Source organism: Neophocaena asiaeorientalis, unplaced genomic scaffold (assembly GCF_003031525.2).
Source record: "Neophocaena asiaeorientalis asiaeorientalis breed wild unplaced genomic scaffold, Neophocaena_asiaeorientalis_V1.1 scaffold648, whole genome shotgun sequence".
NCBI lineage: Eukaryota > Metazoa > Chordata > Mammalia > Artiodactyla > Phocoenidae > Neophocaena > Neophocaena asiaeorientalis.
The window spans coordinates 4,858,195-4,874,442 of NW_020172781.1; the positions used below are offsets into that span (position 1 = coordinate 4,858,195).

At 46.7% G+C, this 16,248-nt stretch overlaps 2 protein-coding genes across 5 annotated transcripts in view; one reads left to right on the forward strand and one right to left on the reverse strand.

The window, feature by feature from the left end:
• The first annotated feature begins 1,244 nt into the window (after positions 1-1,244).
• On the forward strand, positions 1,245-6,090 carry ALKBH2 (alkB homolog 2, alpha-ketoglutarate dependent dioxygenase). Of its 3 annotated transcripts, XM_024741526.1 has the most exons (4): positions 1,245-1,391; positions 1,767-2,202; positions 2,993-3,191; positions 4,739-6,090. In XM_024741526.1, exons 2-4 carry the CDS (start codon positions 1,926-1,928, stop codon positions 5,043-5,045), a joined length of 783 nt encoding a protein of 260 aa, XP_024597294.1. In that variant the 5' UTR covers positions 1,245-1,391; positions 1,767-1,925; the 3' UTR covers positions 5,046-6,090. The 3 variants fall into 3 exon arrangements, with proteins under 3 accessions (XP_024597294.1, XP_024597293.1, XP_024597295.1); XM_024741525.1 differs by having other exon boundaries at positions 1,245-2,202; XM_024741527.1 differs by lacking the exon at positions 2,993-3,191 and having other exon boundaries at positions 1,245-2,202.
• The window catches only part of USP30 (ubiquitin specific peptidase 30), a 28,009-nt gene continuing 16,996 nt past the window's right edge, over positions 5,236-16,248 (reverse strand). Inside the window, exons 8-13 of one of the 2 annotated variants that reach the window (XM_024741524.1) lie at positions 11,758-11,817; positions 11,165-11,251; positions 10,292-10,372; positions 9,977-10,196; positions 8,374-8,494; positions 5,236-7,676 (exon numbers count right to left, since the gene is read on the reverse strand). In XM_024741524.1, coding sequence (XP_024597292.1) covers positions 7,412-7,676; positions 8,374-8,494; positions 9,977-10,196; positions 10,292-10,372; positions 11,165-11,251; positions 11,758-11,817 — 834 coding nt within the window. In that variant the 3' untranslated portion in view covers positions 5,236-7,411. The remainder of the gene's footprint in view (positions 7,677-8,373; positions 8,495-9,976; positions 10,197-10,291; positions 10,373-11,164; positions 11,252-11,757; positions 11,818-16,248) is intronic. The other variant, XM_024741523.1, reaches the window with a different exon arrangement.

Sequence of the window (16,248 nt, forward strand, 5' to 3'; positions counted from 1 at the left end):
CGCCTAGGACAAGGAGCTTGATGTGTAAGAAGAAGAGATGTTCATAATTTAAAATTATTTTTAAAATAAGAAAATAAAAGCCACTGTGAAAAAGTTTGGCAGCTTTGTATAAAGTGACACATACTCTTACCATGTGCCCCTGCGATCCCACTCCTACGTATTTATCCAAGTGAAATTGGACTCTATATTCACATGAGAGCTTGTACATGAATAGATATAGTGACCTTATTTGTATTTTCCCCAAACTGGAAACAACCCAAATGCCCCTCAAGTGGCAAGCGGGTGGACAAATTGTAGGGCATGAGTACAAGGGCAGCTTACTCAGCAATAAAAAGGAATAAACTGATACGAACAACATGGATACATCTTAAAAGCGTTAGGCTAAGTGAAAGAAGCCAGACACAAAGCCTATATATTGTATCATTTCATTTACAAGAAATTCTGGAAAAGGTGAAACTCTAGGGACAGAAAACACATCAGTGGTTGCCAGGGGCTGGGTAAGGGGGCGAGTTGATAACTAGGAGATTTGGGGGAATTTTATGGGATGATAGAATTCTAGATCTTGATTGTGGTGTGGTCACACAACTGTTTACCTTTGTCAAAATCTGCAGAGCTGGACGCTAAGAAAATTCAAAACAAAGCCCCCAACCCCTTTTCATTCCATTGGCCAAGAGAGAGAGTAAATAAAAATTGGTGATAATAAAAGCTGACATTTGTTTGAAGCACAGAAGCCCTTCTCACACATCCTCTCATTTACTCCTCATGGTGTTCTCATGGCATAGGTTTTGTAGTCCCCACTGTTTAGAGAAGGCAGTTCAAGCCCAGAAGGGTTAAGTGACCTGTAGGAGCCACACAGCTACAGTTGAGGAGACAGAAATGGAAGTTACGTGGTCTGATTGCAGAATTCGTGCTCCTATCTGCGACAATATGCTGGTTGGCCCAACTCCCTGTCAGGAAACGAAATTAATCCCCAGGGAGAGATGATACCGAACAACAGCTGCCAAACCACCGGGGACCCTGCACTGCTGCGGAACAAATAACGTTACCCAGAAATACGGCGGTGCTTGCAACGCGCCCGGAGGGCCAACAGGTGGCGCCCGGAGGCCGCCCACCGCTTTGTTTTGCAGATTTACCTGGATTTTCTCCAGTTCGCGGCTGAAATCTACCCGGAAGCAGTTCTGTGGAGGGGGTAAGTGTTTCCTCTTTCCCGCAGGACCTTTCTCCAGTGTCTGGGAGAAGCGGATCTTCGCGGGAGCTGAGATTTTAAAGAGACCCCTAGGCACCACCCACCCCCCGCACGTGTTACAATTCTTATTTTCTATCAGAATTCGGCGTGCTGGTGTATGACCACGTTTAACCGTTGTTACATTTAGATTCAGAATCTTGTCCGTGTAAGGATCGCAATACTTACCTGTTTTAATACTTGCGTGGGAGGCCGGCCAGTTATCTACCCCCCACCCCCCCCAGCCTGTCCTTTGCAGGGTGGAGGGGAGAGAGAGACATGCTTTTCTGGGTGACTTTGAGGAAACCTCTCTGCGTCTCAGTGTGTCAGTTTCCCCATGTGTAAAGTGAGGGTTTGGGTTGCAGTTTTCAAGTTTGCCATTGGCGTGCGAATTCCGGGGGGTGGGTGTTTCTTTAAAAATTCGGATATTTGCGGGTGGAGGGCAGGCACACGTGGGTGTTGCAAGCTAGGCAGCTGATTCTAATACCTACCCAGGTGTGGGAGGGATCCTTCCAGCTTTAACCTCCTCTTACTTCCTTTATAGGACATGGTGTTAAACTTTAAAGTGGGAACTTAAAAACTGGAGGAATGCCACTGTGAGACCACTTTGCAGAGTGGATTTTGGCATTTGGGACAGAGCCTGGGCAATCTCTCTCTCTCGGCCTGGCCACTGGCTACCAGGTGATTGCTTTGTGGAGACTAGATGGACAGATTCCTGGTGAAGGGGGCTGTCAGGGGCCTTATGGGAAAGAGGGGGCAAGAGCAGACCGGAGGAGGCCCAGCAGGGTTGGCAGAAGAGGAGGGGACCAGCAGGAAAAAGCCCAGGACAGCAGCACCGGGGAATGGAGTCCGCTCGGCAGGCCTCAGCTGGAGGCACATTGCAGCCGAGGGCCTGGACTGCGATTACACAGTCCTGTTTGGCAAAGCCGAAGCAGATGAGATTTTCCAAGAGTTGGAGAAAGAAGTGGAATATTTTACAGGTAAGCAGGGGACGGTGGGGTGTGTGTGGAAGGCTTGTTGGATAAAACTAGTGGTCCGTGTTTAGGGAAATCTGAACCCAGGAGCCATTAATTACAGATGAGTTTGTTAATTGACTGAACACATATTCCGGGCACCTCTGGGCCAAGCGACTTGCTGGGTGCTTGGGATACAGACTTAATAACAGGGATCTCCTGTCCGCTGAGAGCGGAGAGATGGTAAATTACCAGGTAATTCCTATGCACGAGGTTCTCAGCATCACCTAGAGGACTTTGTTGCTTGTGAGAACACCGTGGCTTGCCCTGCCCCTGCAGTCTAGTGTCTAGAGTTTCCGGGTGCTACTGATCCGGGGACCACACACTGAGAACCGCTGCAATGTGGCAGAGCACAGGGACGGGGAGATGTAGAAATGCCCACGGGAGACCCAGCCTCCATCCCGAGCTGAATTAGCACCAGCTTCCATCGATGCCCTTTGTCCCCACAGTTGGCAAAATCACCGTGCTAGCGTGTAACCTGACTTCATTCTGCTCCAATTTCAGCCTCTATATTACGGTTCTAGTGAGCAATTGAGTTAGGGTGTTTTTATAAAAAACTTGGACTAGGGCTGTGTATCTCCAAGTGTCGGACAAGAATCACTGTCCTTACGTGAACGTTTTGGACGAGCCACAATGATTTTTGAGGAGGGGGTCCCTGGTCGGGGTATTAGATGTTATTCCTCTTTTACTTCCTTTTCTGAATACTCAGGGAGTGAGTGTGGATTGTCTGAGGCGCTGCCATGTTTCCCCTGCACAGGTGCGCTGGCCAGGATCCAGGTGTTTGGGAAGTGGCACAATGTCCCAAGGAAGCAGGCGACATATGGTGACACTGGGCTGACCTACACCTTTTCAGGCCTTACTCTGTCTCCAAAGCCCTGGGTCCCTGTCCTAGAGCGCATCCGGGATCGCGTTTCTGTGGTGACTGGACAGCACTTCAACTTCGTGCTTGTCAACAGGTGACCCCCTAACTGTTGGTACCTTTTACTTTTTAGGACGGTGGACTGAATTTTATAAACCTGTCTCTTCCAAAAAGAAGAGTTTAGGATTCCACCGTACTTTACTCATTTGTACAACAAATAACTCTTCAGTGTAGTTAGGGGAGTAGTAGTGGAACATAAGCAGTTAGTCTTTATGGAGCTCTCACCATGGCGGGAGTGAGAGGCCGCAAACTGATGAACAGGTGAACAAGATAACTTCAGACGTTGATAAGTGTCTCGTAGAAAGTTAAACAGGCTGATCTAAGAACGGCTGGGAGGAAGGAGTCTGGGTTTCTCAACAGCAACGCTCCTGATGCTTTGGGCCAGATGATCCTCTTTCTGGGGCTGACCTGTGCATTGCAGGATGTTGGGGAGCATCCCTAGCCTCCAGCCACCAGAGGCCAGTACCACCCTGTGAATGAAAAACGTTGCCTGCCATATCATCCAACAGAGGATGCGGGGCCATCAAGCCACTGTAGCCCTGAGGGAACTCAGGATGGAGACATACCCATTGCCAAGCCCTCAGCCCCTGCAGCCACCACCAGTGTGCCCCCTGAGGGGACTCAGGATGGGAAAGGACAGGATACTGGCCCCAGAGAGCTGAGGTGCATCTCACAGGAATGATTTCAGTGAGCCCAGACTGTCCCACACACAGAAAGGCACTGAATTCATTAGCTCGAGATGTCTGGTTTTCTTTTAATTATCAGTAATCTTTTGATGTTCTAATGACCGTGTTTTGTCGGCTCCCCCCTTACCTCTTCGGAGCAGTCCCCCAGAGCTGGCTGAGAGGCTGCCTCCTTTTAGACTGTGCATTCTTTTCGGGGGTCCCTTTGGTCAGAGCAACCAGAATGTCTCCAGACATCGCCTAGTGCCCCGTGGGGGGCAGAGTCACCCTGGTTGAGAACTCTGGGTTTAAGGGAAGATGGTTAGAGGAGGGTTCACGGAGGGGTGACGTACGGGCTGATAGCTAAACCAAGAGAGTGGGAGCCACACAGGCACCTGGAGGGAGAGCAGAGGGAGCTTGGAGTGTCTCGAGTGGAAATCCCGCTGGTGGTGCTGGAAAGCAGTGATGAGTTCAGAGGCCGGCGGGGGCCAGACTGTGCGAGGAATACGGGTTTTAAGTGTAGGAAGAAACCGTCTTACGCGATCAAGGTTTACACATACGAACCCTGCGGGAGAACTCTAAGACTCGTGTTTGGCCTCTGTTGGTGTGCTTTGTTTGTTTGATGGCTTGTGGGATCTTAGTTTCCTGACCAGGGATCAAACCTGAGCCCCCTGCAGTGGAAGCGCAGAGTCCTAACCATTGGACCGCCAGGGAATTCCCTATTGGTTTTAAAGCGTGTGATCAAAGAGGGCTGATGACAAAGTGAAAGGCTTGCCTCATCTGTGGACCAGATGTAGCCCTCCAGCCCCTGCAGAAACCTGTGCTCGTGGCACTGTTTCCCTGCAGGCAAACGAGGGCTCTGGGTGTGGGCGTGTTTCCACAGAGGGCTGTTCTGCGAACTCTGCTTGTTTTCTCACTGCAGGTACAAAGACGGCCGTGACCACATCGGTGAGCACAGAGATGATGAGAGAGAGCTGGCTCCTGGGAGCCCCATCGCCTCTGTCTCCTTTGGGGCTTGCAGAGACTTCTTCTTCCGGCATAAGGATTCCCGGGGGAAGCACCCCTCCCGGAGGCTGGGGGTGGTCAGGCTCCAGCTGGCCCACGGAAGCTTACTTATGATGAACCACCCAACCAACACTCACTGGTACCACAGTCTCCCCGTCCGAAAGAATGTTCTGGCTCCCCGGGTCAACCTGACATTTCGGAAAATCCTGCCTATTACAAAGTAAAAACGTTTTTAACAGCTAGTACTTCTGTTAGTTCCTTCCTTCTCTACTCCAAGAGGGAGCTGGCATTTCCTTTACCAACAGGGAACATGGAAAAGGTTGAACCCAAGCGCAGGGCTTCTTACATACAATGCTGAACTCAGAAAGAGGATGTTTGTATCGAGTCGGTGAATTATGAAAGAAGACCAGTTGATTCTTTTCCTAACAAAATGATTCTTTTATTGCTATAATACACAGCAGATACAAAAGGTACCTTTAGCAAAAACATACATCAGCAGTTATTATGGCATAAACTACGAGTTTAACTTCGGTTTTTGCAAAAAGAAGCGACTTTGTAAATAACTTAAAGCTAGAAGTAAGAGTGTTTGGCTGCTACTTAATGCCTAATGATTTACAAAAAATGAGAAAGTCACCTTTAAGTCGGGGGAAGAGACTTTGCACGGAGATCATTCACATTTACAACTGTGGCTCAGTCCCTCCGACCAAAGATCTGCTTCCAACTGAACGCTGAAAGGATGAGCCCCGTTCATCTCTCTTTAACGGCAGATTGCAAAGCGTACGCAGCGGCAGAGCAGCAGTTGCTCCAAGCTACGACTTTGCCAGGCAGGTTAAGGTCACGTGATTGGGCATTTGTTTCCCCCAGACCGCGGGTACCACGGGGACGTGCCTTTCACCGTCAAAGCCGGGGTCTGTAAGAAGTTGGGAAGGGACGTCTGCCCTGAACAGACCAGAAGCTTGGTGCGGCTCCTTTCTCCCTGAGGTGTGTGGCCTGGAGAACTTCACAGTACGTTCTGTCAATAGCGAGAGTTCCGAGTCCTCAGGATGCACGCTGGGCCTGGGGAATGGGGATCACCTGGGCCTCTAGCGCTTTCGGCTGACACCAAGGCCTTGTCTGGAAGTGTCTGCCAGCTGGTCCCCACCAGGGGAAGCACAGTCCTCAGCCTGACCTCAGGTGACCTTTTGGACGCATCTGATTCCAAATCTTATCTCTGAAGAGTCAGTCTGCATTTGTTTTTTGTTTTAAATAAAAGAGCCTAGCTAAAACATAGATACCCCTGTGTCATCAAAATTCCTTCGGCCCTGGGCTGCCTTCATTAGACTTACCTGAAGAGAGGGGAGGATGCCCAAGAGAGGCCTTTTGTATGAGGCTACTGGAAACGAATACATTTAGAATATGGACCTAGAACAGAATGACAGTACTAGATATCAGCCATAATTTTATGTTCAAAAAGTTTTTTAAACTTCTTTTTTGTGGGAAGGGCTGGACTTGGATGGTCATGGAATCTAACTCATCACTTTACAGATGAGGAAACTGAGGTCCAGAGAGACAGCAGCCCCAAGGTCAGTGCCCTTCTTTCAGAATCCAGCTCTCAAATGGAGGCCAGGATTGTCTTTCGGACACAGCCCCCGGCTCCACCTGTAAACCTCAGGAGCTCTTCATGGGCAATAAATAAATAGATGAGAATAGGTGTCCACCGTGGGGTCCTTGTGTGAGAAAGGGTTTTCTACAGAGCGGAGGAGTCCTAGGTGTGGCACACAGGCCACCGAGTTCTGGCTGTTCACACAGTTATAGAATACGCGATAATCGCACCTCGGAGTCCAGGATACAAAAGATAACAGCAAAGAGAAAGCTGGTCACCTGTAACTGACAAAGCAGAGAGAGAATTTCCCCGAGGGGCGGATTTGGCACATGAGCTGTTACTACATATAAAGAATCGAAAGGTTAGAAAAAGACATATAAAAAGGGAAGGCGGGTGTGCATCAGGTGTCTTTTAACTGTTCTGTTGCTCTCTATTCGGTAACTTTGGAAGGTACGGAGCTTCTCAAAAATTGTTTATATGATTCCCAGATGAGGTGTGTTTTCCAGAAGGGACATGCTACGAAAGCAATTGAGAGTGAAAGGCACTTTTTCTTCGAAGTTGTTGCCTTTAGTAATTTCACTAATTCAACCATTTTTATGGGACTGCTTATTAAAAATAAAAGATCTATGCTGAAACTCTGGAGGATCAGACAAAGTTAACTCCCCTCTGAGAACACCTAATGTATCAATCTAAAAAAGGTGGCTTTTGGAGTCTGGTTTCTTTTAATTACCTGGATCAGGTGAGTGACAAGACACGCTCTAGACACAATGACTGTTTTCCTAGCCCGGCACCGCTGCCCTGGTACGCACGGGCAGAGCTGTGCGGGGAGCCTGACCTCGTTTGAATCGGGGCCACCAGCTCCTGTGTGGAGCCTGCTCTTAGAACACGCCAGAAGGCTGCAGGACTCTAGTGGGGCTGCTTGCACGTACACACCACAGCACACACGCACACGCACACACACACAGCTTGGACGGAGCCATCAGCTCTAGCTTCGGGGCCAGGGCAGAGTCATTCTTCAGACTTGCACTCCTGACTCTGGTGCTGCATCTTGGAAAGAACACGCTCATAAAACAGCAGGTAGGCGCTGGAGGACAGCACCTCCTGCAGGCTGGCCTTGCGGACGGTGTCGTCAGAAATCCACAGCCACTGGTTGCTGGTGGAGAGAGGGTTCTTGGCCGAAGGCGGGGACCGTCGGTAGGTCACGAAGTGTCCCGAGTGCATGTCTCCGTGGTGGACAACAACTGCCACCAGCTGGAAGAGGTACGTGGAGGAGCTGAACGGTAGGAACAAATGCCAGTGGTTTACAAATACAACAAGGAAGGTTTAGAGGCAAAGCAAAGAGGAGGTCTTCCCTGGTGGCGCAGTGGGTGAGCGTCCGCCTGCCGATGCAGGGGACATGGGTTCGTGCCCCGGTCCGGGAAGATCCCACATGCCGTGGAGCGGCTGGGGGCGTTAGCCATGGCCGCTGGGCCTGCGCGTCCGGAGCCTGTGCTCCGCAACGGGAGAGGCCACAACAGTGAGAGGCCCGCGTCCCGAAAAAAAAAAAAAAAAAAGCAAAGAGTAAAAAATCGTAGATGTTCAACAATAGGGGCCTGACACAATGGTACAGCTATACAACTGAATACTATGCAACCACTGAAATAGAGACCTGTATTTACTGGCCTGGTAAACTGTCCATTCTGTGAGTGTATGTATGTTGTGTAGTATATGCATGCATACACACACACACACACACACACACACACACACACAGCTTTACAGAGTGCAAGACAAAGATTTAACTGGTGATCTATCTTTAGGTGGTGTCCCCCAATATTTTTAAATTTCTTTCTTTATATTCTATGTACATACTTTCATACACATGTACATGTATACACACATACACATAACATTTACATTTTATGGACTTTATAATTCTTATTTTTAAAGCCATCAGTGAATGAGGCATATGCGTCTAAAAAGTGGCTCACCTGTAGTCAGGAACAGCTGGGAGGGGGAAGGGCATCGGGGTTGGCAGCGTGGGCAAGAAAGATGGGGAGCAGGTGCCGTTCATGAAAATCTGTGTTTTGGGGCCCCCCGGGTGACTCCGAACTGCAAGAGAAAAAGGCCGAAGGCAATGAAAGTGAGCGGCAGCTTCGGGTAAACAAGACATGGTTTGGATTAGCTTGAAATTTAACTCCCCAGTAAGGCTACAGAGGAAACACAGATACGTGATTTTGTCCTATGCTGATTCATAAAACTTCCTTTTTGTCTCTGCCTGTTTTAATCCCCAAATAGGAAAAATGTACCCAGCTCCTAGCCTCCTGCTCACTTTGACAATTCTGTGTGTCTTTGAGATTCCCAGCCCTGTTTGCTAAAGACCTGCACCCCTGCCAGGGAGAAGAGGAAGCCAGGGCAAGGAGGTCCTGGATTTAAAACTGGGCCCTCTTCCCACCCCAGCTGCTCCCAATGTTAAACTATTGACCTTTTGAGAAAGGACAAAGCTCGGTCTCCCTGTGAATGATGTCCTGCCAGGCCACACAAATGGATGTAGGAAAGAATAATGGTAGTAATGGGTGTTAGGTGGGGAAAGTCTGGGGTGCAGGGAAGACAGTCCTGGCACACGGGTGGCGAGTTCAGGCTCGGAGCCTTGAAAGTCGGTGAGTTTTCCTCATTTACAAAGAACTGAACATATTACATACAACACCTTTACAAAACTGTCCCAACGGGGCTTCCCTGGTGGCACAGTGGTTAAGAATCTGCCTGCCAATGCAGCGGACACAGGTTTGAGCCCTGGTCTGGGAAGATCCCACATGCCGCAGAGCAACTAGGCCCGTGAGCCACAACTACCGAGCCCGCGCGTCTGGATCCTGTGCTCCACAACAAGAGAGGCCGCAACAGTGAGAGGCCCGCGCACCGCGATGAAGAGTGGCCCCCGCTCGCCACAACTAGAGAAAGCCCTCGCACAGAAACGAAGACCCAACACAGCCAAAAACAAATAAATTAAAAAAAAAACAAAAAAAACTGTCCCAACACTTCATTCCAGTACCAGATCCCCCATCTGTTGTTTGCCCCTGGACCAATCAGCCTCTGGGAGCCTCGGTTTTCTCTTCAATGAGACAGAGTGATAATAGCTACCTGGCTTCACTGGGACCCGATCAATAATTAGCTTCAAGGGAGGATGGTAATGGGATCAGACAAAAAGCAATTCAGCAAAGAAGTATCAACCCAAATAAGATGTTCAGGGATCTTCAGCCAGGACATTCCTCCCCACAGTTCCTGTCTAAACGAGGTGACTGTACTGGGGAGAAGAAAAGAGAAGAAATTCACTGGAATGAGTTGAGCCCATTATTGTCTAGTCAGAAGACCAGAAAGCAACCTTTTGCTTTCCTGCCTATAGTTTTTCATTTGTCAGAGAGTTCTTAAAAACTAGACATCTCATGACCGTATCATTTAAACCTCTTTTACAAAACCTTTCCTCTCCCACCCCCAATCCTGCTGTTCTCAAGAATTTAAGCAGCCGTCGGGTGAGCCTGGCCCTTGTGGCACAAGGAACCCGCAAATTCCAGCTGCGTGGGCCCCTCGGGCAGGCACCTGGCTTGGGGGCTGCCGGCCCGTCCTGCAGCTCCAGCGCGGGCCCCGCCTCCTCGTGCAGCTCGGGGCCGCGGTGAACGGGCTTGTGTCCGAGCAGGTGATACTTGTAGATGTCCATCATCAGGAACTCGCTGAACTGCACGTGCTCGTGGCGCTTCAGGGGTGTGCCGTGGCTGGACCAGCTCAGCCGCTGGAGGTGGATGCACAGACACTGGGGGAGCTGCGGGTGGGAGAGACGGAAGGAGCCGCGGGTCGGGAGCGGGACCCGGGGGGCCCTCGGGAGCAGAGCCGGCCAGGCATGCGGCATGGGCTCACCTTCCCTAATTTTAACTGTTTGACAAACGTGGTCCTCTGGTGTTCCACCTTCTCCCCATTCAGCGTCCCTTTCGCTTCAATCTGAAATACAGGAAACATCTCTCTGCAGCAATTCTTTTTGGTTTGTTTGTTTTTTTTTTTTTTTGGGCAGCGTTGCGCAGCTTGCAGGATCTTAGTTCCCCGACCAGGGATCGAACCCACACCCTCGGCAATGAAAGCGCCGAGTCCTAACCACTGGACCGCTAGGGAAGTCCCTCTGCAGAAATTCTTGAAACAGGACCCCTAGGGACAGCTGTGGGTCAGGCTGGCGTTACAAGTGCATTCACTGGGCACTTGACGTCCACCTGCTGAAGGAACTCAGCTGCCCACTTATCTGTGAGTTGTCTTCACTCTTTTAGTCATTAACTAGTGGTGACCGTGGAGGCAAAAGAAGTAAAGAGGCCGCACTGAAGCTGACACTAGCATGTCATTTGTTTCGTTCTGTGTCTTCAAAATTCCTGGCCCCCACAGTTCCTCTTAATTCAGGGGGTGATGTTTAATTGCTCGGGGGAGCCGGGCAGGTCGCTCAGCTGAGGCAGATGTGAAAGAGGCGGGTGCGGAGGGAACTGCAGTGAATTGGAGCGGGCCTGTCCCACCTCAAAACATGGCATTCAAATTTTTTTCTTTAAACATTTTGTGGATGAAACCAAACTCATCTGGGAAAAAGATTTGGTCCGTGGGCTGCCAATTTCCTCAGCAACTTAGATGGACGTGGCTGTGGCTGCAGAGAGCCTCTGGGGGTAGTCGGCAGAGCTCAGGGCCGACGGTGTGGGAGGCGCTGTATCAGGACACGTGGGCCGGCTCAGGAAATGGCACTTGGGGTTAAAGCCATACCTTCGTACAGTTGTCACATACGACATCCCGCACGGATTCCGACGAGATGAAGTGGTGAAGGCAGTGGTCCAGGGTCAGTGGATGACCCTACAGCACAAGAAGAACATTCATGGTTACAATTCAAGGAGAGCTAGACTGAAACTGTTAACAGTGTGAAGCCCAGAGCTTTATTCTGCCTAGGCAGGCAGTGAAGCTTCACAGACACAACTGGGTGTTTCCTGAACAAATGGGGAGCCCAGAGCATCTTGGATTTGCTCTTATGGATAGATTCAAGGGTATGAGGACATAACACTGCAGAAAATTATGGGCTTCCATGTTCTTGTAGATAGCTTTGAATTTGAGATTAATGTGTGTGTGTGTGTGTGTGTGTGTGTGTGTGTTCAAAAAAGCCAAAATTTCTGCAGCAAGAGAGAAAATGCCCACCTCCTCCCCCAAAGACAGGCCATGGTACCACAGATTAAAACTAAGATGGGTTCAACCAACCATGTGTCTGAGTCATGTGTAGTAGCTGAGCTACACGAAATGTCTCAAAGCCCTTGCAGATTCAAATGTCTCCAAAAGAGACCCCAAGTAAACCACAGATCAGTACATACCCATGTGGCAGCTGGAATACTTAGTGAAAGGCTATCGAAGGTATCAAATCGAACGGGACTCTGAAACACATATTGCAGAAAAACCAGAAAGGACTTAGGTTCAATTCAAAGCTTTATAGATGGGAAGACATATGCCTATAAAACAGTTTAATATTTACATGCCCAACAGTAACATAGTCAAACATAATGTACTTACCTAGACGCAAATTCTATTAAGAACAACCTTGTAAACGTAAGAACTGCAATAATACTAAAGGATATCTTGGAAACACTATCCAATAGCATACCTGTCCCAGCAATTTTGGGATTTTTATCCTAAGGAAATAACCATGGATAATAAAACTACAAGGATGTGGTTATCACAGCATCACTTATGATGGCAAAATGTGAATGGGTGAAAATTCTAGGGGGTGATTAAATAAATTATATCATGTCCATATATTATAGAATGGAATACTACATTAAAAATAGTGTAGTAGAGGGGCTTCCCTGGTGGCGCAGTGGTTGAGAGTCCGCCTGCCGATGCAGGGGACGCGGGTTCGTGCCCCGGTCCGGGAAGATCCCACATGCCGCGGAGCGGCTGGGCCCGTGAGCCATGGCTGCTGAGCCTGCGCATCTGGAGCCTGTGCTCCGCAACGGGAGAGGCCACAGCAGTGAGAGGCCCACGTACCACAAAAAAAAAAAAAAAAAAAAAAAAAAAAATAGTGTAGTAGAACTACACATAATTATATGGAAAGATGTGCATGTTATATGCATGTTATATTATTAACTGCAAAAAAAGCCCCAAAACAACAAATGATAAAACAGAGTTAAGAGGTCCTGCTTTCGGACTTCCCTGGTGGTGCAGTGGTTAAGAATCTGTCTGCCAATGCAGGGGACACAGGTTCAAGCCCTGGTCCGGGAAGATCACACAGGCCGTGGAGTAACTAAGCCCACGTGCCACATCTACTAAGCCTGCGCTGTAGAGCCCGTGCTCCACAACAAGAGAAGCCACCGCAATGAGAAGCCCGCACACTGCAACGAAGAGTAGCCCCCACTCACCACAACTAGAGAAAGCCCGCACGCAGCAACGAAGACCCAACACAGCCAAAAATAAATACATAAATAAATAAATTTATTTAAAAAAAAAAAGAGTTCCTGCTTTCGATTACGGCACAGTAGGTTGGCTAGACTAACTCTCCTTGACATAACAATTGTAAAATCTGGACCAAAACAAAACAAATTGAATAACTGGAGGGCTACCAAAAGCAGGCGGAAATGGAGAAGTCAATTCGTGGAGAAAAAGGACCTCGGTGGGGGAGATTTGCTATGTGTGGCTTCTTTGCCTGAGGGTCCCCCCTAATCCATGCAGTTCGGTGTTGGGTGGGAAAAAGCAGCAGTCTTACAGAATTAAGGTATCAGGAGACAGAGTTCAGGGCTGGTACAGAGGCTGGAGGAAATCCCAGAAAGAGAGGAGCCAGGAGAGGATAGGCCCTACAATCTGTGTATAAGCCCTGCCTGATTCCATGGCTGATCCCTAAAGCGCACAGACACGGAAGAGACTCCAGGGACTCAGCAAGAAGCTGCGGCTGGAGGCTGAGAAAACTGAGCAGAGATTATGCCGCCCAATGTTGGAGAGGGGGGGTTTGGAGTTCAAGCTCAGCCAAGGCAACTGCCTGCTAGAACAGAATTCATTATTTCTCAGAGAGACATACCAGAATCCAGAGTCTCTTCTACAGTGTCAATATTAAAAAATTACTAGACATACAGTACAAAGAAAGAAGAAAAGTGTGACCCATGGTGTGTAGGGAAGAGGAGGTGAGGACCTGGATGGTGCAATTAGCACAAGGACCCTAAAGGAGTATATTATAAATATGCCCAAGGACATAAAGGAAGAGAGAGTTATTCAGATCTAGCGGAGGACAAATAGAGGATCTCAGCAGAGAAATGGAAATTATAGAGAACCGAAAGAAATCTATAATTAAAAGGAACAATAACTAAAATGAAAAATTCACTGGACAAGCAAACAGAGATTGAAGATGGGAAAGACAGTCAGGAAATTTGAAGATAGTCAATAGAAATTATCTAAATTGAAGGACACGGAGGAGAAAGACTGAAGAAAAAAGAACCAGGCCTCAGTGACCTGTGGGACGATATCAAATGGACTAACAAGTCGAGAAAGGGGCATACATTTTTTTGAAAAACATAGTGGCCAAAAAAATGTTCAAAGTTGGTGACAAGCATAAATGTACATGAATGTAACCAAACCAAAACAACAGCAACACTGTCAACCCCAAATTCTATACACAGCCGAACCAGTCTTCAAAAAGAAGGGCAAAACAAAACCATTTTTATATAAATGAAATCTACGTGAATTTGTCAACAGACCTGCAAGAAATGTTAAAGGAATATTTTTAGACTGAAGGGAAAAAAACATCAAATGGACCTGGATCTACAGAAGGCACTGAGGAATACTGAAAATGGTAAACGTGAAATTTTTTTCTTTTAATTTCTTTTAAACACATATAACTGTTTAGAGTAAAAATTTTTATGACAGTGTTGTGGGGTTTATAATGTACGTATATGTAAATAATATATATGACAAAGCACAAAAGATGGGGTAACAGAACTATACTTTCATAATGTTCCTACATTTTACACAAAGGAATATGATATTAACTCTAAATAAACTGTGATAAGTTAACACTGCATGATGTAATCACACACACACAAAGGTAAAAAAAATGTAGCTAAAAAGCTAACAGAGGAATTACAATGGAATACTAAAAAGTATTCAATTAACCCAAAAGAAGGGAGGAATGGAGGTACAGAGAAACAAAAACTATATGAGACAAGTAGAAAACCAACGGTAAAACAGCAGACCTAAATCCACCCTATAAATACCTACGTTAAATGTAAATGGACTAAACACACCGAATAAAAGGCAGATAGGAAGCTGGATAAAAAGGCAAGACCTGATTATATGCTCTCTACAAAAGCTACACTTTAAATACAAAGACAAAAGATAGGTCAAAAATAAGAGCACAGAAAGAGACATACCATAGAAACACTAGTTAGATGGAAACTAAACAGACAAAATAGACTTCCAGACAAGGAGTCTTACTAGAGATAAAGAGGGACATTTTATGACGACAATAAGAGTCAACTCATCATAATTAATTCATGTGTATGTGCCTAATAGCAAAGTCTCAAAAGAAATTCAGCAAAAATAGAACTAAAGAAAGAAAAAGAAACAAATTCTAGCAAACACTTAAGGAAAAAGCAATACCAATATTACCCAAAGACCTTGAGGAAATAGAGGCAGGAATACTTCCCAGCTTATTTTATGAGGCTAGCATAACCCTTATAATAAAACCTGAGAAAGACATTACAAGAAAATCATAAACATAAAACACGAATAGCCTTCAGAAAATGTTAGCAAACCAAATCTAGTAATATATAAAAAGAATGACATCACAATAAAATGAAATTTATCCCAGAAACACAAGGTAGTTTAACATTAGAAAAATCAATCACTGTAATTCACCATATTAACAGAATAAAAGAAAAAGAAAGATCATCTCAATATATGTACAAAAAGCAAGACAAAATCCAATTATTAGTCATGATAAAAACTCTCAGCAAACTAGGAATAGAAAAGAACTTTCTCAGTGTGATAAAAGGAGAATATAAAAACTCAAAGATAACATACTTAATTACGAAACACCAAATATTTGTTTCTTAAGATTTGAAACAAGGCAAAAGTGGAAACAACCCAATGTCCATCCGCTGATGAATGGATAAACAAAATGTGATCTATCCATACAATGGAATATTATTTGGTAATATTTGGTAATAAACAGGAATGAAGTACTGATACATGATACAACATGTGGAAGAACCCTGAAAACATTATGCTGAGTGAAAGAAGCTAGTCTCAAAGCACCATATGATTCCATTTATATGAAATGTCCAGAATAGACAAACTATATAGAGACAGAAAGTAGATTAGTGGTTTCCTAGGGCTGACAGAGTGTGGGGAGAAATGAGAAATGACTGCTAACGGGTACAGGGGTGGTTTTTTTGTGTGTGCGGGAGCAAGGGGTGGGTGATGAAAAATATTCTAAAACTGACTGAGGTGACAGTTGTACAATTCTCTATTTTTGCATCATGCTCAAAATTTTGCATAATAAAAATTTTAAATCTCAAAAGCAAAACACACACAAACACACACACACACACACACACCCCAAAAAACCAGCCCTAGAATCTGTTGTGTTCATCATGGGTATAGACCCAACCTTAGGACTCAAAACCCTGCCAATCACAATGGGTCTGCTGCTCTTGGTACAGAAGATGCCATCTGAGAATCAACTGATATGTCAGCACTGACCAAGGGGGGGCAGTGGGTCCACCAAGCCTACAGACCCCAGAAAAATCACAGAAGCCAGACACCAATGTCAGTCTTCATGCTCTGGATCCTTCATGAATCTTTTTTTTTTTTTTTTTTTT